Source organism: Bombus fervidus, chromosome 18, assembly GCF_041682495.2.
Source record: "Bombus fervidus isolate BK054 chromosome 18, iyBomFerv1, whole genome shotgun sequence".
NCBI classification, from domain to species: domain Eukaryota; kingdom Metazoa; phylum Arthropoda; class Insecta; order Hymenoptera; family Apidae; genus Bombus; species Bombus fervidus.
Window position 1 is genome coordinate 8,042,118 of NC_091534.1, and position 26,760 is coordinate 8,068,877.

Sequence of the window (26,760 nt, forward strand, 5' to 3'; positions counted from 1 at the left end):
TGTTCTACCTACAAATCTAAAGAAAACCCTCGATGCTCTACCTAATCCAAAGTTCTCATATGAGTTCTAACTACCATATATCTAAACATAACAAACATAATAAAGGGACAGGGAGGAGGAGTATTTTATAAGATGATTTCTTCAATGTTGTGCGTCGTGAAATTCTTCTTTATATGTATCTGTAGATAACCTGTAGATAAAAATCTGAATTAAAAAGTTTAAATTTAAATTTGACATGGATTTTAAATTGAATTGGAGTACTAAGATAAAGAAAGAACTGATAAAAATCACATGATTTATTTCTTAACCATCAAATGACATTTAATTTGATAAAGATCTTGTAACAATCTCATTTACCAAACTGATTGATAACTATCAATTCATATTTGTTATTTAAGATAAAGACTACAATAACGGACATTCAGGCTATTAATTCTAAAAAGATCATTCTTACTTACGTATTTTTCAAATAAATTATTAGTGCGATGGTGTACAAAAATATTTTTTTTTCTTTTTCACTACATTGTTTTTACTTTTCTTAAAATACAATATGAAATTATTGAATGAAATTCCATTCTACCCAAAAAATATTCATTATTTAACAAACGACATATCTTAGCAGTATTTTCAATCGTAAACACTCTAGCAATAAAGGGTGCTGAAAAAGAAATGACTCTACAAGCCAGAAGGGCCATCAAAGTATCCACTCGATGTAACCGAACAACCGTGAGTGGAATGTCCATTTCATTTCGCAACTCTAATTCACTATACATAGTTATGAAACAGAAATTTCTCAAAGCAAATCGCGACGAGTGCTTCACTACTTTCGCACTATTAATTAATTTACTATTGACAAGAAAAAAAGGAAAAAAAAAGCAGAAAATTCCCGTGTGAATTATTTACGCAACACTATATCACTCTATGCACTCAGATTTATATGTTCGCAACACTAATAACGGTCCAGTGTAGCCATATATAACAGGCTACTGATGAAACTGCATCTGATGATCCAGGAACGGGAATGTGCTTTCACAGTACAGTGGAAGAAGATTGGGCATGATGTAGGCGCAATACTACTTTCAAAAACGCGATCTTTCATCAACGCAACTCTAATTAGAAAATTAATTAAAATAATCGCGATAAAATATTGAAACGCTAATTAGCAAAATAAAACAGAAATTTCTCAAAGCAAATCGCGACGAGTGCTTTATTATTTTTGCAATGTTAATTAATTTACTATTGACAAAAAAAAAAAGAAAAAAGTAAAAAAAACAGAAAATTCCCGTGTGAATTACTGACGCAACACTAATACTTATTACTCTATGCACTCAGATTTATATGTTCGCAACACTAATAAGGGCCCAGTGTAGCCACATAGCAGGCTACTGATGAAACTGCATCTGATGATCCAGGAGCGGGAACGTGCTTCCACAGTTCAGTGGAAGAAGATTGGGCATTGTATAGGCGCAACGCTACTTTGTAAAACGCGATCGTTCATCAACGCAACTCTAACTAGAAAGCTAATTAAAATAATCGCGATAAAATACCGAAACACTAATTCTCAAAATAAAAATAAAATTGATATTCGTATAGGAAGAAAAAGCTATTTCAAATATCGTACTAAAACAAATTGCAATACTATAAAATTAATGAAACGTTAACACTTGTAAACATAACTTTAAACGAAGGAGAAAGCTTTAAAGCGTACAAGAAAAATTCTAATATGTATTAACTCTCTAAAAAATTCCGACAATTTATAATAAAAATTGCTAAAGACAATCGCGATATCGTAATTCGCAACACTAAAATAAACGCGAATATCTTTCTTTCGCAACGCTAATTCAAACCGTAATCAGTACCTCGCGACACTAATAAAAAGCCACGAAACTTTCCGCAACTCTAATTCAAACCGTATTTAATTTCTCGCAACGCTAATAAAAAAACCGCGATTTGCCCAATGTGGTGGAGGACCGACATATAGATCGGCCAAGACAAAAACAAACTACAACTACAAATACTGAAAGCGAGCATAATGACAAAGTAGTAACAATAATGACTTTCCATGCTCTGGATTACCCAGAGGATGGGGAGCCATTAGTAGTTGCCCTCTTGAGTGGCAGTTTGCCGGGCCTCTTCGGCTTATAGCTTCTTCTTTCTTCGGGCGCGATGCCCGCTGAAACTTAAATCTAGCTCGAGACTTTCTAATCGGAAAACAAAAAATAACTTATAAAGGTGAAATAAAAATATAAATCGCGGAAGCTAATTCAAGTGCGCATGGACGACCAACGATCGTTCGCATGTGCGTGCTCGAGCGATAAACGTTCGTTTCGAAACCTCCGTTCGCGACCACGACCGCGATATTCGAAAAGTCGATAGGCAGAGCTCAAGACAAATGGTATGCTCCATTCGTGATGTCAGCTTCACCGTCGATTTTTCAAATGAAATTTCCTGAAACAGGTTGGTCACGCGAAAACGCGCCTACCCGACGAAAGACTGTGCCAACCTGCCCGGCCCTACCTACTTATAGTTAACATTCGTACCAGAAAATATACTACCTATCCTACCCGGGAATCTATATTTAAAATCTGAAAAATAGCAAAACAAGCACACCAACACATTCACTCCACGGTTCTCACACATAACCCGGGCGCAAAAGGCCTACACTAGAGAGACGTCCCGGGACACCTCCGACACCCGAGTTTCGCACACAACATTCACACTCTAATGTACGTACCATTTTCCTGAAATCGACTGACGATGGCTTGCGGCCATTGCGTAAAAGTATCATGTATATTTGTATTTCAATTTTAATCGAATATTCATAATCGCATATATAATATAATCATGTATATATCATACAAATAGATAATTTTAATAGATCATTGTATCTTAAACAATGTAATTATCATTGTAATTTAATACGTACGTTCATATTACTATTTATAATGTATTGTACGTATATAGTAGCATTGTTATTGTTAATCGTAATTGGATCCACATATCTGTGAAAATTGTAATGAATAAAATCGACGCAATTCCACAGCCTAACCACACACACAGATACAGTGGAAAATACGTCGTGCACGACACACTAACGCAACGTCAGTCGCTAAAAAGTTATTAAGCTTATCAACTAGTCATCATGCTCATTGCCTTTCTCCCACTCAAGTAGCACCTGGGCACGTAAATGAGGTCCTGGCAATGAACATGGAAGGGGTTAAATCTGAAAATCCTATGCTAAAAGTATGATTAACAATTATATTTTGCATCTAAGCGGATAATGCTCTCAAATGTGATCTCAATTTTAATAATTTAATTAAATTAAAAATTATTAAATAAATTTAATTAACAAATAAAAATTACTTTATTCTATTTTATTAATTTGCAAATAATATATGTATCAATGATTGTTGACATATTAACTGAATATTAAATAGAAATATCCTCAGGCGATTTCTTTATCAAAACATATTTTTGAAATACAAAGAAACATTCAAAATTTGTTTTGATTCTGAAATCTACCTGTCGCGAAGTGTCTTCTTGCACATGAAATTTGATACATTTTAACGGACAAACAAAATTAAACTTTACTCGTGCTTTCATATTTCACATTTCACATTTAACGGAAATTGTGCTGAATATAAAAAACTCAAATAATAAATTTGTTCTATGCTATCGTAGAATAGAAGATAAAGATTATATCTAAGCATTAAAATAATTTTGATAATAGTTGAAATTTTCATAGTAACGAAGTCTGAGGGAATCAGACTTCTCCACTATAAAGTAGTTAAACAAAATCATTTCGTTATTTATTTGAATATTCGTACATATGTTTGTACAGACATTTAAGATTCATATTAGTTACATTAAATATACATCATTTGATTATATAAATAGTCATAACGAATATGTATCATTTGTAATTTTTAATCGTATATACATACACATTAGCAACATTATGTACTTTGTACAAATTCCTTATATTGTAATATATAAATGTTACACTCATACATTAATGCATTATTTTCAATATTTAGAACCGCGATGTGCAAGAAAACCTATCCTGAGCTAATAGATAAAACACAGACAAAATATGTTACTACTCACGGGTATTATACCCGCGGTCACTATGCTCGTCAAAAGTTCTACGTAATACAACTAGTCACCCGTGTCGATTCGGACCTTTCATCCTACGACATGATTGAGTGACCAGAGGAACAAAAATGCATGCGACTCACCATTAGATGCGAAGAACAGGATCGTCGATGCTCTGGTAGCCCAGGAAAAGTCATCGTGAAGGCCGTCATCGAGGAGGAGCCATGCAATTCCATAGAAGAAATAAAGACTGGAAGAAAACTGTAACAAAACGTGGAATATTATAATTTGTTCTTGGAGACAATGTTGATTATTTGAAAAATTTGAAATAACGAAAGATTAATCTCTATTAATTTCTATTCTATCTAAATTTTAATGGCAATATATAGCTCAGAAACGACAAATTTAAACTTGTCAATTTTTCAATCAGATTCTATTTTTTAATTAATAATAATTATCGTAAAATATAAGGAATAAGAATTAAATGTAGCACAAAGTAAAATGTTACTTACATTTTTGGCTTCTGAAGCACCATAGGAGATCCTTTTCGAAGAAGAACAGCAAGAAGAGGAAGGAGTGACATACCTTTAACAAAATATGAATTATTATAATTTGTTCTGAAAAACGGTGATGATAGAACGATTTAGGATAATGAAATATGAAATTCTACGAAAACTTGGAACTTTAATTTTAATTTTTAATTAACGATAATTACTACAAAATACACGGAATAAAATTAATTGAAATACAATGTGCACAGATTCTTACATGCTTAAAGTTGAAGCACCGCTACATCCTTCCCACAGAAGAGGAAAAAGTGAATATTGTGAGAAACCTGTAACAAAATATTTAAAATATAATAATAATTTGTCCCTAAAAACATACTTCTGATTATTAGAAAAGCTAAATCCAATGTTTTCTAAATTCAAATTCCGTACAAACTTGAAATTTTTATATAAAAATGAATTGAATTTCTAATAAAGTTTAATTACTACAAAAGTTAATCATTTTTATTATATATTTCAATATTGAAACTTTAAACTTTTATTTCAATAGAAATTAATAATAGTTCGAGTTAAATACGAGTAATGAAATAAATTAAAGTGCAATATACAAAAATACTTACATTCTTGAGCTCCAGGAGAGGCTTTATCCTCTTGCGAGACCTGCGACTCTACTACCGAAAGCGAATGTTTAAAAAAAAGATATATAAAAGAAAAAAGAAAAACAAAAGACTAGTAACGCGTCCGTTCATGTAATAATCGGCGAACACACTGACTCTAATTTCGCGAATGGTCATTATAATTAAATTTAATGAGAGCTATGATGCTCTAAAGAATATTAAAAATAATATAACGAGCAAACACTGACTCTACCGATCGCATTGCGCGCGATCACAAAAATTCTCTGTAAAAAAAACTTTATTAGAGGGAAGGGCAAGGGGAAGAGAAAGAAGTAAAACATTCTGTATCATTTTTTGCATCATCAGTTTTCTTCTTCCTATCGAGTGTTTATTTATGAAAATACTGCTTTTTCAAAACTATGAACTAATTATTATTCATTTAGCACACACAACAAAGTACACTATAAAAATACTTCGTAATATATATCAAATCTCTATGAATATTGGATGTAATGCACCCAATTTCCAAAAGTTCTAACTCTAAATGTCCGTTATTAGTTTCAAATGCACTTCGCAGTAATCAAATATGGCGTACCTTTCTTTTTAGTTAAACATATCTGCGCAATAAGCAAAAAACACGATGCGCAGAAAATATTCAAACCTATCTGCGATAGTATCTCTTTCCGAAAATAATAAAAATTATTGAAAAGAAATGAAATGGCAATAATATTGTAGAAAATTCGCTATAATGCAGCAAAAAGTTATTTTTAATTTCTCGTTTAAATAGAACTTTAGAGAATCTACGTTAATGTTAAACAATAAAGCAATTCGTTTAATTCGATTGCAATAGAAAAATAATTTAATATATCCGAAGTAAAAAGAAGTGATTAATCTCACTTATCTTCACCTTAGTACTCTTAATAAATGAAAAAATACTAAAAAAATATTACCCAATAAGAAAAGAAACAAACGTATAAATTATAAATACGTCTACCTTTATTAGAAAAAATTAAGTGTTACCATATCTGCATGAACAGCTATCGGACTGATTGTAAATCACCATCCTTTCGAATCTGATGCCTTCAAGTTTTTCTCGCAATAAAGCAATTACCTGCACAAAAATCGACCAAGACAATGGACCAAGATATTAAAATAAATGTATAGAAAGAACAAATTATATCAAAGGGAAGCAATAATCAAGGCATTATATAAATTGTACTAGATTATGAATATAAGGTGAAAGAAAGAAAGATACTCGCCGTTTTGAAGCAATGACTTGATGTTGCATATTGAATTTTTCACATTTACGACAAACTCTCAGCAGATGCTTCCTTCTTCTAACATGTCACCGCGCGAAATGCTGTAATTTCAAATTTTAGTTTAAAAATATACCATTAGAGTGCACTTGGTTCAGGAACGTATCACGTTCCATTAGTACCCGTATACTACCTGGATTTTCTTGAAATTTATTTCGGTATTCGTTTGTTTATATGGAAATACAATAAACCATGTTAACATATTGCGGACTAATCGTTTTATTACTTAGTTATACCCAGGATATAGTAAGGATATAGTTAAATTACTTTTCTCTAAACAACAACGATGGATGACAACGAGAATTTTCGTGATCAACCTCAAGCATTATTAATAAATACGAGAGGTCTCACGGATGTGATCCGTCTGCAATATGTTAAAATTATGAATATGGAACTATTTAAATTAAGATTCTTGCCGTTTTGAAGCAATGACATGTTGATGTGTATTGACTTTTCCAAATTGATGACTTATGATGAATTCTCTGCTTCCACTTTTCAATACGATGCCGCGCGAACTGATGTAATTTCAAATTTTAATTTCTATTTCTGCCACCAGACTGCAGCTAACTCAGGTACGATACTATAGCACAATCAGAGTACAATATTATAGTCAGGCGTTTTAGAGGAACTACTTCAAGAATTTCCTCACTATAATAATTGATTGGTCCTCGAAAACATTTGATACTCCTTGAAGCAAATTGGGGAGCATTGTCGCTTTTAATTGTGCTCATATGAACAATGGCTACATAATCATACAGAGTACGTGAATACACGGTTTTATTACAAGTGTAAGCAAATTGTACAATAAGAATACCAATTTTTAACAATATTAACAACGCTTGCACATAATTAGAAATTCGCACATTTTTTCATCTACTTACACACATTTATGCTTAATTTTAAGTTATAAATAACAATATGTATAATACAGAATTTGTACTTATAAGTGCCTACTTTATGAAATAAAATTGTATTATATATTATTTATTGTTGTATATGCTTCCATATTATTTGAATATATTTTTAACGTTTAATATGTGTTTTAATCATTCTGGCTACCAACGATGACTCATTTTCCGCGGAAGTATTAAGCTAGACCGATAACATCTTGCGTATATGATTAGACAAAGATTGAGTCACGATTAATTTCGTTCACATTATTATTTTAAAACATCGCGATTCTTTTACTTCTTATTTTACGTGCTTTATATAAGTGTGTCTGAGTTTATCATTGTTATCAACTGAACTACTGTAATTGATACTTACAGCTACTTGTAATCAAGTATGTATACTTCATAATATCAGATGCAATAATCATAATAATAGAATACAAGTTTTTATATTAATCGTAATTTAGATTATAATCTACCTAACTCTTTTACGATTAAGATTAAATAAAGTTACAAAATCTGTAGATTAAATTTAAATTTGATTCAAACACGAATATAATTTTATTCTTACCACAATTAATTTTTTCATTATATGTATACTTCCATCTTTTTTAATGAATATTAATTCGTACAATAAATGTTTACGAAAAGTTTTATGATATTTAGACTTAATTAAATAGCATAATTGGAATAAAATTATTTTAATTTCATTTCATAGTTGTATTATATTACAAATTGTTTGAATAAACTTTAACACGATTTTATATAAATAAGTGTTTCATTCTTGCAGGAAAAATATAAATAAAATAATTAACTGGGAGCTAAGGAAATTGACCTTTTATAAACATAACAAAAAGTTATGTAAATATCTATAAAAGTATAATAAGTTACATATTAAATTAAAATTTAGTTACTATTTAATACAAATGGAAGGTAACTGTGAAGACAATAAAGTATCTAAGCCAAATCCTTGGCCATACATGAATGTGGGTTCCTTGACCATATCATTTTTGACTAAATTGGCAACTGTTGGTTTTATTTGGAGCTGGGGATATCTAAACTTAAATATAGCATGGTTAATTGCACCAATTGCTTTGGCAGCATGGAAAACAGAACGCAGGAAAGACAACGAATTAAAAGCAATTACTGCCCAAGCTAGTGTTATGGCTAAAGAAAAAGAACTAATAATGAGTCGATTGGATGAATTACCTTCTTGGGTTTACTTCCCTGATTTTGATAGAGCTGAATGGTTAAATAAAGTATGGAAGATCTTGATATATCATTTTAATCCTTTAAGTTATTAATATATAATATTTCCTTCATATTCTAAGGTTTTGTACAAAATTTGGCCAAGTATAAATCAATTTGCTCGTGAACTTTGTAAGCAAAGTATAGAACCTGCTATAGTAGAAAAATTAGGAGAGTATAAGGTAAAGGGATTTCAATTTGAAAGATTGGTCTTAGGTCGTATTGTAAGTACACTTTTATATTCACAATAGTTATCTTTATTTTTATCATAAATATATCAATATTACAACTAATCCTTATATTTTATTGCAGCCTTTAAAAATTTATGGCATTAAAGCATATGATAAAAATACTTCGAGGAATGAAGTCATTGTGGATGCAGATATTATGTATGTATTAATTATTTGTGTGATTTTATTAACTTCATAATATTTTATATAATTTATATAACTTTTTTCTAATTATTTAATTTTATAGATATGCTGGTGATTGTGATATTACTTTCTCAGTTGGAAATATAAAAGGTGGTATTAGGGATTTTCAGGTAAATACTATTAAAAGATAAATGTTTGGTAATATATACTGTTTACAAGCTTTACTAATTTATATACGCAATTAATTTTTAGATCCGCGGAATAATTAGAATAGTTATGAAACCACTATTACCTGCAATTCCTATAGTTGGAGGTGTGCAAGCATTTTTTTTAAATCCACCAGCTATTAATTTTAATTTGGTTGGAGTCGCGGATGTTCTCGATTTACCCGGATTTAAGTAAGAAAAGTTTAGCAATAAATAAATTTATGGTTTATCTCTTGAAAAGAATGATTAATTAAATATTTTTTAATAGTGAAATTTTAAGGAAAACGATAGTGGAACAAATAGCAGCCTTTGTAGTATTGCCAAATAAAATTGTTATACCATTGAGCGAGTCAGTGCCAGTTGAATCGTTAAAAATACCAGAGCCTGAAGTAAACTTTTCATTTACAATATTTAATATCTAGATGTTAATTGCTGACGCTCAATCATATTCAGCATAATATAATTATATTTCTTTCTTAGGGTGTTTTAAGAATTCATGTAGTAGAAGCAAAACACCTTATGAAAAAGGATATAGGAATGTTGGGTAAAGGTAAATCTGATCCATATGCCATTATAAATATTGGAGCACAAGAATTTAGAACAAAGACTATAGATAATACTGTGAATCCAAAATGGGATTTCTGGTGCGAGGTATGCATAATATCTTTTTTTAAGAAATCAAATATTGATAATATTTAATGCATGTGCTTTGCTATAATATTTTCTTGTAAGTCCTTTGAAATTTCAAGCACATCGTCTTTTATGTGGTAAGAAATATTATTTTTTAGATAGACAGAAGCACATGATATACAATAGTAGACATGCATTATCAAAAAACATTAGACAGAACATTTTGAAATTTTTTCATATTATTTTTGTTCCTTGGTCGTATTACGATTCATTGTCATCATATCTATAATTTATTATTTTATTATCTTTTTTATACGTTTACAATCCCGCCTCAGTCAGATGTAAGATGTAAGATGTTGCTGATCTAACACATCAATGCTTTTTCCTAATAAATCAATAAACTATAGTCGTTAATACATTTATATGTATAATTTTGCTTGGAATTGTTTGCTTAGAGGTAAATATAAAATAATTCATGGATAGATCGGAAGCATCTTAGTCCATATCAGTCTAATTTAATTTCGTATTTTGGTATGTATGTATGTATGTGATGTGCGATGTGTTATGTGGGATTAGTGTGCCGTGACGTCAGCCATCGCTCAACAAATGACTGTGCTGTTATGGGACTATGATGACACCAAAGGAGATGAAAGTCTTGGAAGGTATGGGAATAAAGTAACATATATTTTCATTTTTTTTCAATTTTATGCTCAAGGTAAGCTGTATTATAAAAGCTAATGAAAAATTGTTTTAATCGTACTTGTTACGTTTTTTATTTAATTATAACTGAAGATAATTACTATTTAATTTATCATATAATTATCATCTATATGTTTCTATTGTATATTTTGATCATATATTATTGTATATTAGATCACATCATATATTAAGGGCATTATTGCCATATTTGCAAATTAGAAGCATGTTGGTGGTGCATTTTGGTATTTTAGCATTTACAATTTTTGGTTTATGAGTGGTGTTTGAATGTGTGTTAGTTTACTGTGTCAGCAATCACTTAATGCTTACTATAATGTGCAATAATAAATCTGTAATGAATCTTTTAGTATTAGAATAAAATAAAATATTTTACTTTAACAACATTAATTATTTTTTATTTTGTTTAATTTAATTTAATTATTTGTTGTTTAAATTAAAATTTTTTTATTTTAATTATATTCATAGTCATCCTATGTGGCACATATTTACTCAAAATGATATATATAGTACATTTATATTTTATATGTATCATAGCATTTTCACATTATGATTATATTGGCACAGGCTGTGGTCTGCTCATGCCTAATGCAGAATATTATGGTGTTTCTTTGGGATAGGGATGTAGTAACCATCCCGGGTATTCAATATGGTGACTTCCTTGGCAGGTAGTAGATGCATTTATAGTATAATATTTAATAATCTAACAATAATAGTGAACATTAATTAACTGGAATTATTGCCTTACTTGTTATAGATCTTTCTTCTCTCCCTGCCATATTAATATGAGTCTTGTATGTTAATGTAATTTTCTTCTGAATAATTTATAAATTTATCCAACTTCAAATAGCAACAATATGCTGTGCTATGATATACTTACAATGTGTGCCATACATATGTATTTGGTGTGTTTACTTTTATCAAGTGTCATGGTCATATAACAATTTTTATGATTTGCATTAATTAAAGTTTCCTTTTTTATTCTTTTTTTCATAATCATAATTAGGAGTCATTCTATGACATTATTATATTATTTCATTTATTTTGCATTTCATATTTGCATTATTTAGTATCTGTATGACATAAATTACTTTCCCAAGTTTTTTTTTACGTATATACGTATTAGTTAATCTTGTGATGATAATATCTTCTAATTTTGAAAACTTGCTTTTAATTGTATTTACTAATTTTATGGGAGTGATTAGGTGACTGCATTTGATAAAATAAAAAACTAAACTAGATTGTGTGATGGCAGTTTATAGTGGAAAAGAGCTTGGGAGCCTATTACAACACGGTGGCTGCCCACCTTTTTGACAAAGACAACGCTGGTCAAGATGATCCACTTGGCAGGTATTGCTACTTGTAGCAAGTACAGGCATAGAACGTATTTGAAATGTTTTCTACAGTTAGCTTAGAAGAACGTTCCTTGTTTAAAAAATTGTAAAGTTGTACTGTCATTATGGTGCATGTTACTGAAAAAGATGTTTAAGAAGACATGGTAAATTTATATTATAAGAATAGTGCAAAATATATGTGCCCTTTGCAATTACAGTGAAATAACAATTTATGTCACCACATTACTCTTTTCATTTCAATTATTGTATTTTTTTTTTTTTTTTTAGAAATCAATTTTTTTATACAATAAGGTACTGCTTATATGATTATGAATATATAATATACAGGAATTTATTGCTTATTTGTGAAACGAATGTTAAAAATTTATAATGTATGCTGTAATTGCATGACTGCTTTATGATGTACATAAACTAAATTTCATAACTATATACTAATCATCATTCATCTGTATAATTAGCATTGTAAACAAAATAGTAGCTAATTTCCTATACTTTAAGTAAAATATATAAATTACTAAATGCACTTATTTTGACATAATATAGGGCTACTATTGAAGTTAGTAGAGTGAAAAAGAAGGGAAATATTGATACAGTAAGTATAAAAAACAATAGCATTAAGGTAGTAATAACTTTTCAGTAATAATAAAAATATTATCTTCTAGTGGATTTCATTGGAACAAGCAAAACATGGTATGGTTCATTTACGTTTAACATGGCTTCAACTTTCAAAAAATGTTGCAGATTTGCAAGATGTATGTATTTTTAACAGAACTTAAATATTTATATAGAATTTATAAAATAATATTATAAATGTATATAGGCATTAATCGAAACTCAAGAACTCAGAATAACATCAATGAGTACAGCTCTTCTTATACTTTATATTGACTCAGCAAGAAATTTACCAGTAAGCATAATTGATCAATTTTAAAACAATAGATTTTTGTTTAAGAAAAGCAAATTAAAATTATTGAATTACAGTGTATTCGAGGTAATAAACAGCCTGATGTTTATCTTGAAGCAAGTGTTGGTGGAAGCACAAAAAGAACAGCTACTATATTACGTTCTTGTGATCCAGTGTGGGAACAAGGTTTTACCTTTTTAGTGAGCAATCCACAAACTGGTGTTTTACATATAAAGGTTATTTATTATTTTCAAAAATATTTTCTTTTTACACCCTATGTAAATTTTACATTTTATTTATCTTAATTTTTAGATCACAGATGAAAAGACTGGTGTCATAGTGGGGGAAATGAGTCACAATATTTCTTTACTTTTGAAACAGAATAATCTTGAAATTACACAACAGCCTTATGATCTGCAAATGGCCGAAGTTGATAGCAAATTAATATTATCCATGTCACTAAATGTACAAACTCCTTGAACTTTTTATATTGATACATTTGTAAGCAATAAGTACATTGTATTTATGCACTTAATTTCATTTGCAGATTTTGAAATACGAAGAACCTGAGCCTACTTCAGAAGAAGATGACGACGACCACGATATTAATCAACTGAATAAAAGAATCGAACGCCAAGAATCAAATATCAGCACGATATCAACTAGTCGTAAGTCTATCAATGATTACTTATATTTCAATGAGATTTAATAATCTTATATAATTTTATAATTCTACAATCCTTTCTAGTTCCAGCTAGTCCATTGAAAAGACAACCTTCAAAAGAGTCAGTTAAGAGTTTAACACACAGTACTGGATCCGCTGCCATGATTGTACCTGAAGAATCAGGTACAGCAGAGGAGGAATTAATCGTCATTGCTACTGATCAATCTTCTGCTCCTGTTGGAGATCAACAGTTAATTCATAGGAATACAAATATGACATCATCCGCGGGTGAAGCTAAACTAGGTCGAATACAACTGTCTCTACGTTACAGTGTACAAAGACAGAAGCTTATAATCGTTGTACACAAAATAGCGTACGTAATTAACAATGTGAGATTTAATTTAACGACATTTAACAGAGTGTTAACGAACTTTTTACTGTTACAGTAACTTACCTCTACCACAAAATGATCCGCATAACATACCAGATCCATATGTAAAGTTGTATCTTCTACCTGACCGTCATAAGGAAACGAAACGTAAAACAGCAGTAATAAAGGATAATTGTAATCCAATATTCGATGAACAATTCGAGTATGTTGTTTCTCAAGCTGATTTAAACAGTCGTACATTGGAAGTATCTGTATGTACTCAAAAGGGTTGGTTGTCGACCGGAAGCAACGTAATGGGACAAATTTATTTAAGTTTGGCCGAAATTGATGTCACAAAATCGTCCACAAGCTGGTACGATATACAACCAGAGACTAAAGACTAGAAGTTCAAGAAAAGCAAGTGGAGATTCGAACAGTTGTTTATATGTTTCCGAAGACAATCTGTTGAATTTCCACGATGCGAGTTTTCGAAACGCTGACGTCTATAATCACGCGTTTAAACCAAATTCCATCATACTATGAAGAGTAGAAAATTTTCGGAAGAGTTTAACCGATATGAAAGTTCTGAGAAAGTGTCAATGAGTACAGTACGTCTATTATCTATTTATACTTGGACCGTCCACTGACGTAAAACTTGTTTAATTTCGTAGTTACCGCGCGCTTGCGCGCCTTTTCCTTTTATATTATTTTATCTACGCTTATAGAATATTTCCGTTGCTAACAAGTGCCAGTAAAACAATTTATTGTTGCTAGTATCTGCATAATATACGTATGATAGTAACTTTATGCATATTACGACTATACACATGATATAACATTTGTTATTCGTTAAACATGACTTAATCTTTTTGCACAGAGGTTTATTAATAATGCCTTTAAATGTGTTTTAAATTATGTTTGATCAATGGATGTTTGATCTTGCTTCTATTACGCTTAACTTCTTATTAAATCTATTACCTCGTTTACTACATACTTGTAATTTATTTACCATTGATGCATTTATATCATTTGAATAACGAGTTACCAATTAAATAGTATCATGATCTGTACATCATGCTCTTAAGTAACAAAAGTAATAACAAATTATAGACAGCAGTATCGTTCAAAACTCATCATTAACATAGGTTATTACGAATCAAACTAATATATAATATATACGTGTTATTATATTTATACCAGAGTTTTTGCTATATTGTATATTGCTATATATTATATAAATTTATGTTTCTGCATATACTGGTATAAAATGTTACCAGTGTAATATTGCAAATTGTTGATGATAATAAAATATAAATATATATATATATATATATATATTAAAGCTGCAAGTAACTCGAAGTTCTTTTCTCCTGATGAAATCAACCGAAGTATCTCCAAGGAAACACAACAATAGCAAATAACAGTAACGCGTATTCTTACGTCGATATCAGATACGTAAAGTGTTTCCCCGTAAATCGGCTACTAACTCTTTAGATGTATCATATTTATTAATCCAATTTCCATCGGCGGTAAAATGCAGCGTGATCTTGTACTTCCATGTCTACCAGGGTTTAATTTCGATAAAAACGTAAGTCATTTTTCTTTTACGGTCTCATGACACTTTGTGTTTAATTAACCAATATATGCATTGACTAAGACATAGAATTTCATGAAATAATATTTATATTATTGACGAACATAGAACATACGCACGTAATACATTATAATATAATACAAAAAGCGCTTGATATATGTTCTTGTTTAGCTTGATCGAACAAACTTTGCCAGGAATCAACACTTTACTAAAATTCACGATGGAGTTTATTATTTATCGGAAAAGTTTGATAAAAGCGATCCGATTCGTTATCCGTCGATTTATGCTCGCGGCGAAGTTCAAGAACTGCCTCCTTGGATTGCCTATGATGGCCAGGTACGATCATTTATCTAGAAAACTAGATAATTAATATCAATGATGTTTGATAATTCATACAGGCGTTGAAAGATAATTAGACAAAGCAGATTAATTTATTGAATATATTTATAGCGATATTTTCTATATCGAATGCACTTTTCAGAGGTTAATGTTCAAAGCATTCTTTCAAGAAACAGTTAACGAAAGATGGAAAGCAGCTTACCAAATACGCGTAGTAAATATCAGCTTCTTTTTGGAAGATGGAACGATGAAAATTTCTGAGCCTTCCGTGGACAATAGTGGTCTTGAGCAAGGTTCAACGGTGCATCCTCTTCGATACTTTTAATTATTTAATATATATTTAATCTGTCAAAGTTTTATTACTGAAAGATGAAACGCGTGTACCTAGGCGTCTTGTTAAGGCGACAGAGAATTCCAATGCCTGATCCAGTGAGATACAGATACTACGATATAATTGATCTAAATATCGGCAAAGAGCCGGAGTTATTTGGGAGAGTATATAAGATTGTAGACTGTGACAAATTTACCAGACAATTTTTAAATCGTATGGGAATCGCCGTGCCAGATCCGATAGAAATACCAAAGGATCCTTATTTGGAACTTCATAAGCGAGTGAGTACAATAAAAATAGTGTCCGACATAATTATGATTATTTAATTAATATTTTACTTACAATGAAACATCGAAAAGAATATTCTTTACCTTCGTTTGCATATATCTTTACTTTTGCACACAACTTAATACATATTTTTTATCCTAACGTATGTGTTTACTTAAAAAGAGATTTTATCGTAAAACGTGGAGTTTCAAAAACACATAACGTGCATGGAAGTCTTTAATTCTATTTTTATACTTTAGGAACCAACATTTTTCCAATGTGATTTATATTATCACGAAATGCGATTCTCTAGTTATCTTAAAGCTTTAATCGACGGCGATGCAATTATTTTTCTTTTATTATTTTATCATTTATTATACACGGTCCTCGTCTATCGACTTAAGAAGGATTTCCGGCCTTGCATCTGTTTGTTTACATCTGCAATTGTCTGCTTACTCTACGCTTTAACTGATCGAAATAGGAGACATTTCCGAAGAAACCAAAACAGAAGGTGGATACTCGCGGCGATTTCTTGAAATACGACAAACAAGTGCTTCGATTTTACGGCTATTGGGATGACACGGATAACCTTTACGGCGTCGTGCATGATCTGGAAATTTACTATTACCTAGCTGACAACACGATGGAGATCAAAGAGAATCTGCCGGCGAATTCCGGACGAGATTCCGGTTCCACGTTTTTACGACGTATGCAAGTTCCTAAAGTAAGAGTTCGTTGTACCGGTATATGTGCAAACTCGGAACTCTTGCCTAACACGGTACTTTGAGAATAGGATAGCGCAAATTGCAGCAATTCTTTTACTCTTCGACTGTTCTGTTATAAGAAATTTTCACAGAATGATTCATGTAACGATTAGAAAACGACTATACTTATAAGGCATAAATTGACAGTCCATGTATTCTCATTGTACGGGATAATTGAGTTCGCGATGTTAGACAGGTTGGCATAAATAGAACAGGGTAGTACTAGACCAAAGATGCAAAAACCAATTTGATTCTGGGATATGATTTTGCAAAACTACGAAAAGATTATTTACGTACCCAAAGATTGCAGGCAGTGACTCGCTGCTTTTATACTCTGTTTATAATGGAATTTAGTTTCGCAAGACTTGTAACTCAAGGGATTAATGGACGGCCATTCGAATATAGATCTTCTCGGAAATGGGCTCGATCGGAACAGGAAACGCTTTTACCATTTTGAACGTGATGGGAGACGATACGTCCCATGGTTATTACACGATAGATCCATTGAACACTGGAAAGGTTCGTAGGGAGTATTACAAAGAAAACGAACTTAGTATTGGCGCACAAGTAAATATCTTCGGCAGAATAATTGTCATAACAGACATGGACGCTTTTACGAAGGAATACTACAGGTAAAATATCCAAAATACATATTTAAAGGCGAGATAGCGAAGATGTTAGAAATAGATAAAATACTGTATATATATACACAAGGTGCCCAGCTATAGGAGGCCACTTAAATATCTTCGAACATTTGACAACATAAACGTGTAAGTTCACATGTCATCCTAACATCGTCTTACAATTTCATCGTCCTTTTAGTGTTCACTTATTCGAAGATCATAATTCAGGCATATTCATATTTTCTTGTCTGCTACAAGATGCAACAAAAAAGGCGTTTCCTACATAAAACATAATTATGGCCTAGAAAAAAAATTAAAATATAAAAAGTAAAGAAAGAACTTCATTTAAATCATTTAAATTTAAATTGTGCTACAAGCATCGCAAACAAGAGAGACATCGAAGCGGCCTCCTTCAGCTGGTACATCCTCTATATTTATTATACAAGAATATAATTTTCCATAAAACATCCCCTGATTTCGAATCATCGTCGCTAATAACCACTTCTGACGCAACGTTGATACTTACGCAAAAAGCGTAGAAAAGAGTGTGTCACTTAAAAAGTGTTCCTTGTATCGCGTCAAAGGAAGAAATACGGTGTGGATGACTTCACGCCCATAGAAAGACCTCGAAATGTTGGCGAGATTTGCGCGAAAGTGGAAAAATACATTCCACCCTACAATGGTTTTGGGTCCTACGAAGATTCCCTCGGCAACTGTTTCAGCATGATACCGCAGCCACCTAAAACGGATGTCGTTAAGTTTCTACGTTACGACAAGTGAGCTTGAGGCGTGATCATGAGTATTAGAATCTCGCGAGCACCTTTTCTTCCTCTTTTCCTCTTTCTTAGACAGGGCTTGGACAGCTACGTTTTGAGATTCAGAGCGCAAATGATATCGAACGTACCGGCTAATCAAGACAGGCAGTTCATTATAAGAGTTTTCCTCATGGACGATACGGTTTCTATTTTCGAATTGGCGAGGAGAAATTCAGGTGAACAGTTTTTTAAGAAAATACTATTATCGAAATTATCAAAATCAGATTACGAAGATGATAGCAAGTCGGAAAAGCTTTTCTTCCTTCTCCTAAAAAAGTTTGATGTTCGACACCTACGGGGCTGTCTTCAAGAAGTCATCGAATGTCCACAAACCAAGTACCATTATACATATAAACGGCCGTAGCCTGATTATTAATATTGGTTTCGGTTTAGCGCCTCAACATCGTTTCCTTATTGATTGCATGAGTTTTTCACGTTATTTGCAGGCTTCAGACGATGCCTGTTCCAGAAGAGAATGCCGGTGATGTTACCTAATCAAGAGATATTTGTAAGCAAGAAACCGGATTATTACAAGCCGGAGGATTTTTATATCGGAGCACGTCCTAACTTGAACGGTTTTATCTTCGAAATTACTTCGGCCGACGTTTATGCTCTTCGTTACATGGAATTACATTGCGATAAGGTGCAATAATTTATACGCGTCTCGCCGTTTTTACCGTTTCACGCTGTCCCGAACTTTAGAACATCGGATTAGCGTCCCCTGACGAACTCGACCGGGAAAGCCGTTGAAATATGAACGTTTCGTTTGTATTCCGATTTTTCAGTTCGCCAAAGCTAACGTCAAGTTAATCGTGGAAAAACTACGACAGACATTGAAACCGGTTTACAAAGAATTCCTACAGCTTTGCGCGCCAGCCCAATCAATCGACGGCGATCTTCGAGTCCTGCCGTACGAGAAACTCAGGTAACTCAGAAACGTCGCCGTTTTGTTTCGTTCGATTACCTATGAGGCGAATAACGAAAGTATTCGAACGGCGTGACAGGAAATTATTCGTCACGCAAAAATCGGAAAATCCAATTGCAATTTGTTGAAACGCACGCTACTGCTGATTACGAATTTATGTGAGTCAGAGAATGCGAGTAAGTACGGCAGGTGTTGATTCGGCACACTGAAATAAGGAGAAAACTTCGTATAAACATACCCCCGATACGACCGCCTTTTCAAGTTACTTATTTAGCTTATTTCGCGATGCTAGACGTTACTTAGATCAACGACTTCCTGGAAGATGGATAGGTCGTGCTGGTCTTATTTCCTCATCAGCTCGCTCTTCGCACCTGGACCCATTCGATTGTTAGTTACAGGAGCGTTTAAAGCGTCCTGTTTATGCAACGTCGGTTGACAGTGTCGAAACTCTTCGTCAAAGTCGCCGACGAATCCGTATAAGCTGTTGGAACAGGTTCCACGATCTACGATGCGATGCATCCACCGCTGCTACCGAAGCCGCAGCTGACTACTTGGAGCGATTTTCTGGGTGGTAGCTGAGTGACTATTACGACACGAAACATGCTGTTACTCGACAGCAAGATCATACGAACAGTTCGTAGGAACTCTTCTTCTTATTTTGACGCGCTCGATCAGCTCCTGCCGTACTCCCCACATGCTCTGATCCACCAAATCTACATACGTAAGATTAAACAAATTACACAACGTTTATACTAAGCAACCGAGTACAAATAACAAAGGTATTCGAAAGCTGTCTTTCAGAGTCCTTGCAAGCCCTCAAATAGACGTCTTATAAGCTACGATCTAACGCCCTACTAATCTTTTTAAATAAAAATGTATTATATAGCAGTTTTGTTACACCACCAAATACTATACTATCTATACTGTACTATTACAATAATTTCATGAAAATTCAGGGAGATCTTGGGCAAGTATATGGAAGGAAAAATAACAGAGCACGAAATAATCACGGTCGCTCGACACTATTCGTCTCACGAGAAAAAAGAGTTTCACAGTAGAGAATACATAAGGTAAGCAATCGTCGTTGGTAGAAACACCGACGTAAGATCGATTCGACATAGTAAGAATAACAATTAGACGTTTAACAGACAGTTAATGCATATGGAACTTTTGCGAACTTTGTGGAACGATCTCGATCGTTTGGAGGAGGATCTACATCATTGGGACAGAGGAAGAACAGGGTTCTTGCCACGCGATACGTTGTATACTACGCTCCGTGCTGCCAGAATTCCAGTCGACGTGGAACTTTTAAATTCCATGCTTGATCAGTACGTATATAAGTGGAGATCTTGCTGCAAAAACCAAGCGAGTCTAGATTTTAAAAATTGCGGGAAATTGGATAAAACTGTATTAAATACGACTTGTTCGATGGTTTCGCAACTAAGGAATGCGGATTTTGTCATTAGTTGGTGCTCGACGAGTATGCTCGTATTACGTACTACGAATCTTTACGTATCTTCGTACGTCTTTATGTATTTTATGTACATTTCAAGCAACTATACTAACATTTTGAATCTAAAGAGGCATTAGTGTGACAAGTACACCGATTTTCCACAATTTTAAAGATTCGATAAATTGGAACTATATATATATATATAACTGTACACAATAATACTACTTACCAATAATAATATAGCATTCATAAGAACAAAGAGGAACAACTGGACTATAACGACGTTCTAAAATTTATCAACGTTAAAGTGGATCCTCCTCCACCCGCGCCGCCGATAAACGTCAAGGTATCTTTTTATCGTTATCGTTTCGTGCACATTTTCTTCTGCAAATTTGACGAACGATATTACCTGGTAATAATGCAATATGTAATAGCCAAGTTGAACTGTACATTGTTTAGAGATGCAAAATAATATTCATGCACTTTTAGGCACATGAAATACTATTTCAAATAATTATTTGTAATTCATCTTAAATATTCATTTCAAATTCATTACTATATTTTATATAAACATTTTTCATATATATAGATGAACTAAATATTATTTCATTTAAACAAACCTATTTCAATAATTATTTCCAATATGTTTCCCTTGAAATATATCCTGCGCTGCAGCCAATATAGCCATACAAATTTTCTGCAGGAAGTATGCACAACTTTCACGAGTTGCTCTATCTGTGACCTGAAACAAGATTCTCTTTGCATTAATCTTTTAGATTAGATTATTATCTCTTTCTAAACTTGAAAATTCATCCAGAAAAATGTTTATGTTTAGAAAGAAGATAACACGTGAAAATAACAACAGTTATTCCCATAATTAAAGCGGGTTTTCCCACGTGCTTTGCTTTTTTCCTTCTTCTCATATAGAACGACAGAAATTTATTAGTTACCTAAGCTATTATTCATGAATGTTTCAGACTGCACTTTGGTGGGCATCGGAAAAAGAACCGGACTGTGGTGCTGGTATAAACTGGTGTGTTTTCATAAAAGATTTAAATATCGTCGATGAAGAAACGAATTCAAATGAAAGTTCAAAGTCCCCAGAAATGAAAATCACAGACTGCAAAACAAACTATTGAATATTCTTATACAATAATTCGTCATTTTTGCAGAATTTTCATTATAGTCAACAATGTTATATACTTTAAAGATACACAATTTAAATTTCCTATGACGTATTTTCGATCATTTTACATAATTATACATTTACAATATCGCTCATAATTATTCAAACATCTTTTACACTTTGCTTCTGCCATAACAACTGATAAACATTATTAATTTTAAAAGTCAAGTATTATATTTCTAATTTTTCATTCTCAGCTCTTGAAATTCTTCTCTGACAGTTTCCATGTTCTTCTAATAGAGGACTGAATTACATTAAGTTGCTATACGTTTGAAATACACGCGCGATATACGAATCTTACCAAATTTACAAATTAATAGAAAATTCGTGAGAATTGGAAGCGATATTTCTCATTTCCTTTTTGAAGTCGTTCGAACAATTACGTGGAATTTTGTACGTTATACTTTGATCGTAATTTATAACATTTTCTATGAGAAATATATTTTATAACTATATCGATTGCATGCGATGCAACGTATCGTGCAGATCGTAATCCAACAAAACGTGTAACGATCAACAGAGGTGAATAAAATCTGCTTCTCCGTGTCAAGTGATATTTATTGTAGAATATAATTTTCAATACAAACTACGTCGAATTCAGCGAATTATTTACATTGCGACTAACCACGCTTATGTCTAACATGCTGCTAACGGTGTTGTCTGGTTTTGTGCCTGTGTACCAATATCAGTTTTTCATCGATGTTATTAATGTCTAATCTTTCCTCGTATCATTCGTCGTATCTCAATATTTTGGAAAATGTTGACTAACAACACTGGTGTACTATACTCGCAGCGTATCAAACACATAAATTTCAATAAATAGTAGACGAGATAAATAAGAGTTTCATCGAGTTTCCTTTTAACATTAAGTACTTTCTAATCCAACGTTTTCGTCAATGACGATTCGTTCGAGTAATCGACCATCACCAGCCTGAATCGTACATTTTCCACATTTTTCGATATAATTACACAACGACCTCTAAAAATAACTACAAATATGCGCTTCCAATCGCGACATCCTCCGAGCGTTCCGAATTATCGCGACGATTAATCACACCGCGTAAGTTTCGTGTTTTTAAACGCAATGGACAAGTTTGTCGTTTACAGAGTCGCCTGTGAACAGTTTACATGAATTCTTGCCACTTGAGCTTGATCAGGCTTCGATTCGAGATTTCTACGAATCCGTGCATTCATTTGCACTCGTACGTTTTCATAACTTTTCTGCATGTTTTGCATTTGACGTAACAGCAGCTGATGTACTTGCAATCGCATCGCTCTAAAACTTCTTCCGTTTTCGTCACGTGTCCTCGGCCGCAACAAAGGTACTCGCAACCTTCGTATCCGGTACTGCTGCCATTGCATTGCCTGAAGTGAGAAAATCAAACGTATTAGCGTCGCTTTACATCCTAAAGTATATTAGATATGTATATCCCAAAAGTATTTTTCGTTTTATAAGGAAATAATAGATGCTCTATTTTATGTTATTCTGTATGAATTACGATCTATGTCGTTCTATTGGAACAACAACAATTGTGCGTTTATTGTTTTCTTACGAAACGAAAGAAGCTATTGAGACAACCTAATACTTTTTTCCACGCAATTCCACTTCGCTCCATTATATCTATTTATATCTTTTTCGTTAGATTTATATGTTTCATTAGTAGCTTGTAATTCTCGCGCGTTTGATTTAATAGGTCATTACGTTTATCATATCATTTGTTACCAGTCGATTAAACGCGCTCTAATGTCACGACATCGGGTATAAAATTGATATTTTAATGTCTCGACAGATATCATTGCACGCGTATACGTATGCCAATTAAATTACGAGCGAGGAAAGCAAATTGTCGAATGCCGTTTGCTAGCAAAGGAAATAAAAATACGTAGGATATCATTGAATAGAATACGTAAGTAAGACCGTATAAATTCTTCGAGGACTTTAAACGAAATCGTTAACGTCTCAATATTACCGGTTGATTGCCCGATCGTCGATCGCACTTCCATAAAGATGCGCAGCCTGCGACACATTAAAAAGGGAAAAAGTCTGCCAAGTCACCTGGCATGTTGTTGCGGCCCACGTGTTTTTACACAGGCGTAGTGTTAAGAAAAAACGATTTCGAAAAGTATACGGTGAAATGGTCGAAGGCGTCCCGTAATAAACATTCACCACGCCTACTTTGTATAATTATACGGAGGGTTATAATTACTGGTTGTAAGCTGTAACCGGCAGGCCAGTCAGTGATGCCCAAAGAAACCAGGTACTATACATATATTAACCGGCACAGATGAAATATTAACATGTCCACGACTAGCATCCGATTAGCTTACGAATTGCTCACCAGTTTGGCTCAACCGTTCCATTCTTTTCTCTTTTTCTTTTTTTTTTTTTTTTCCTAATCGTACATAGAGAGAAATAAAAAGAAATTAACGTGCTTTCTACGGCAGAATTACACGTAGGTGAGAGTAGTATAGTACCGGCCACTCTAAGCTTTTGTGCTACGAATAGAGCTACGCTTGGTGGAAGTGGAATTTCGAAAGAGTAACTTGTAGCACAAGTGGCGCTTAATAAAAGGGAACAAGTCGTCTCATCTACGATCGACGTGGTAATCGAAGTGGTAAATTTTAACTTCAAAGTTACTAGCTTCACTGGACCGTTCTTCCTCGGAGGAACATTTTCTAGTAAATAGGTGGCCGACTATCGGTCTACGATGTTGCATCGTCAAACAGCAAAGGACAGAGATTTCGTTGAAAGCATCTGGCCACGGAGTAGGAAAAGCAGCAACGTCTTTCGGTAAACGAACAATTCGTTAAAAAATTCACTCTTAATATGCATTCTGATGCGCCGAGCTAACCACTGAGATAACAACCGACGTCACGAGCAGAAGGTACCGCGTTAAATTTTGCCCAACGAGACGGAACAGCCGCTGATTCGATGGGTGATTTACAGGGCGGGCTGAACGGAACAAGGCATCGGAGCCAGAAGGGATGACGGCGTTGTTGCTGTATCTTCTGCCGAAAACCAGTCGCCGTTCCCAGAATGCCGTGGGTGATCTTGATTCACGAACATCGAGCCGTGAATAATTCAGAACGACGAAGTCGCTGCTTTCGCGTGCTGCCGGAAAATCCGTAGCGAATGCAATCACCGACGAAAGCTCGCTTTATTCTTTCTTTCTCGCTTTATCTCGTGCCAGCTATCTATCGCCAACAGCGATCGTTGCACGAGCAAACCTTCGAGGCGGCCAGAATCCTCGTCAAAAAGGATACTTCTCGTTAAGAATCAACTTTCGATGAATCTTTTTCGTCGACATAAATATCATTAAAGATTTGGCTATGAAAGGTGTGTTAACTACCCCGAGGGAACAGTTTTACAACAATTCGAGCGCTTGTTTTCCTTCTATTCGGCTTTCTGTAATATACAGCGTGTCTGCGAAATCCCGGTACAAGCGGTCGGCTGGTGATTCCACGTGGAAAAGCAAGTGAAGGAAAAGTACGTCGCCCATCATACGCAAATTGATACTCGTCGATTATGGTTTGAACCAGCCGCCAACGCCTGACAACAGAAGGTTCCTCGTTGTCGGTTCAACGAGCACGCAGCTTCAGCATTTAACTGTAAGCGAAGAAAGATTCCGTGTCGATAGCAGAGGGGCCGTAGAATCGTTGAAATACCGTAAAACAGAGGATTTATTCGGTTTCGAGAACAGGTTTTTCCATCAGCCGGAAAAATCAAGTTCCGCCCTATCTTCAGGGTCTTCCCTCATAGGTAATTACCGATACAGTCGTATAAATAAGCGAGTATCCGATCACCGATACCCCGGTCGGTGATCCGGCTATGTCGAAGATAACCGAGATCGAGCCGAGAAATTCGTTGTGTGTGGCTGTTGCACAAAAGCGAACAAGCCGAAGGATCGAGTCGACGTACAGGATGGAAGTATTTTATTAGCGCCAGGTAACGATTAGTTGACTAGCTCGGAGACAGAAATAAATGCCGCGATCGCCACGAATCGCGCACCGTAAACTCTTCTGAAATATCGCTCGTCTGATATCTGCATTATGCATCGGATAGATATACAGGGTGTATGGTAACGCGTGGAATCCGCGTCGTAAGAACGCGTGTCCTGCCTGACCTTCTTTCCAAGTTACAGCCATTTTCGCGTTCCAGTAATCTGCAACTGCTCGCATAAATGCGTTAAGAACTTCCACAGAGAAGAGAACAAGCAAAATGTATAGGTTTAAATATAGCTCTTAGCTACGGAACAACCCTGGCACGAGTAAGACCATCGAGTAAAACTGGGTGGAAGGTAAACGTCGACGGTGTTACATATTTTATTAACGACAATGCAAATTGCAAACTGTGCAACTGGAACAAGGTGGAGAAATTGGAACATACCGTGGTCAAGTGTCCTCGATATAAATCTAAACAGAATTCTCGAAAAAGTATGAATATTACAAGTATCTTTTCTTTTCAAGAAGAAAAGCTAATAAAAGATACATACACGTGCGTAAAATCGTGCATGGGATTAAGATCTATCTGCGTGAAATAATGAACAGGAAAATAAGCCTATAAATAAGGGTGC

The 26,760-nt window shown here is 33.6% G+C and overlaps 3 protein-coding genes and 2 long non-coding RNA genes across 18 annotated transcripts in view; 2 read left to right on the forward strand and 3 right to left on the reverse strand.

Annotated features, from left to right (window-relative positions):
- The first annotated feature begins 7,140 nt into the window (after positions 1–7,140).
- On the forward strand, positions 7,141–14,998 carry Esyt2 (extended synaptotagmin-like protein 2). 5 transcript variants are annotated; one of them, XM_072021176.1, is made up of 17 exons: positions 7,141–7,322; positions 8,215–8,683; positions 8,756–8,896; positions 8,985–9,061; positions 9,150–9,216; positions 9,299–9,444; positions 9,521–9,641; positions 9,733–9,903; positions 11,164–11,264; positions 12,495–12,543; positions 12,614–12,703; positions 12,772–12,858; positions 12,933–13,091; positions 13,168–13,320; positions 13,403–13,523; positions 13,604–13,892; positions 13,966–14,998. In XM_072021176.1, the coding sequence occupies exons 2-17, from the start codon at positions 8,351–8,353 to the stop codon at positions 14,291–14,293; spliced, it is 2,433 nt and encodes an 810-aa protein (XP_071877277.1). In that variant the 5' UTR covers positions 7,141–7,322; positions 8,215–8,350; the 3' UTR covers positions 14,294–14,998. The 5 variants fall into 5 exon arrangements, with proteins under 5 accessions (XP_071877277.1, XP_071877280.1, XP_071877281.1 ...); XM_072021179.1 differs by lacking the exon at positions 11,164–11,264 and adding an exon at positions 11,852–11,946; XM_072021180.1 differs by lacking the exon at positions 11,164–11,264 and adding an exon at positions 10,459–10,544 and having other exon boundaries at positions 7,142–7,322.
- LOC139996663 (uncharacterized) lies at positions 14,624–17,618 on the reverse strand. The gene is made up of 3 exons (XR_011802320.1): positions 17,482–17,618; positions 16,025–17,139; positions 14,624–15,841 (listed from the first exon to the last, which is right to left on the reverse strand). It is a non-coding gene; the product is annotated as an uncharacterized lncRNA (long non-coding RNA).
- Positions 15,348–22,742, forward strand: LOC139996660 (EF-hand domain-containing family member C2). Of its 2 annotated transcripts, XM_072021182.1 has the most exons (14): positions 15,348–15,477; positions 15,655–15,819; positions 15,965–16,115; positions 16,211–16,434; positions 16,902–17,144; positions 17,590–17,816; positions 18,392–18,583; positions 18,656–18,798; positions 19,069–19,265; positions 19,408–19,547; positions 20,504–20,617; positions 20,696–20,875; positions 21,244–21,346; positions 21,978–22,742. In XM_072021182.1, exons 1-14 carry the CDS (start codon positions 15,424–15,426, stop codon positions 22,137–22,139), a joined length of 2,295 nt encoding a protein of 764 aa, XP_071877283.1. In that variant the 5' UTR covers positions 15,348–15,423; the 3' UTR covers positions 22,140–22,742. The 2 variants fall into 2 exon arrangements, with proteins under 2 accessions (XP_071877283.1, XP_071877282.1); XM_072021181.1 differs by lacking the exons at positions 15,348–15,477; positions 15,655–15,819; positions 15,965–16,115; positions 21,978–22,742 and adding an exon at positions 21,704–21,855 and having other exon boundaries at positions 16,192–16,434.
- On the reverse strand, positions 18,411–22,087 carry LOC139996664 (uncharacterized). 4 transcript variants are annotated; one of them, XR_011802323.1, is made up of 5 exons: positions 21,951–22,087; positions 21,557–21,742; positions 21,230–21,409; positions 20,797–20,899; positions 18,411–18,546 (listed from the first exon to the last, which is right to left on the reverse strand). It is a non-coding gene; the product is annotated as an uncharacterized lncRNA (long non-coding RNA). The 4 variants fall into 4 exon arrangements; XR_011802322.1 differs by lacking the exon at positions 18,411–18,546 and having other exon boundaries at positions 20,422–20,899; positions 21,230–21,384; XR_011802321.1 differs by lacking the exon at positions 18,411–18,546 and having other exon boundaries at positions 20,422–20,899.
- The window catches only part of LOC139996661 (protein Wnt-11b-2), a 30,541-nt gene continuing 26,504 nt past the window's right edge, over positions 22,724–26,760 (reverse strand). For all 6 annotated transcript variants that reach the window (XM_072021186.1, XM_072021185.1, XM_072021184.1 and 3 more), the window contains one exon: positions 22,724–23,551. In XM_072021186.1, coding sequence (XP_071877287.1) covers positions 23,377–23,551 — 175 coding nt within the window. In that variant the 3' untranslated portion in view covers positions 22,724–23,376. The remainder of the gene's footprint in view (positions 23,552–26,760) is intronic.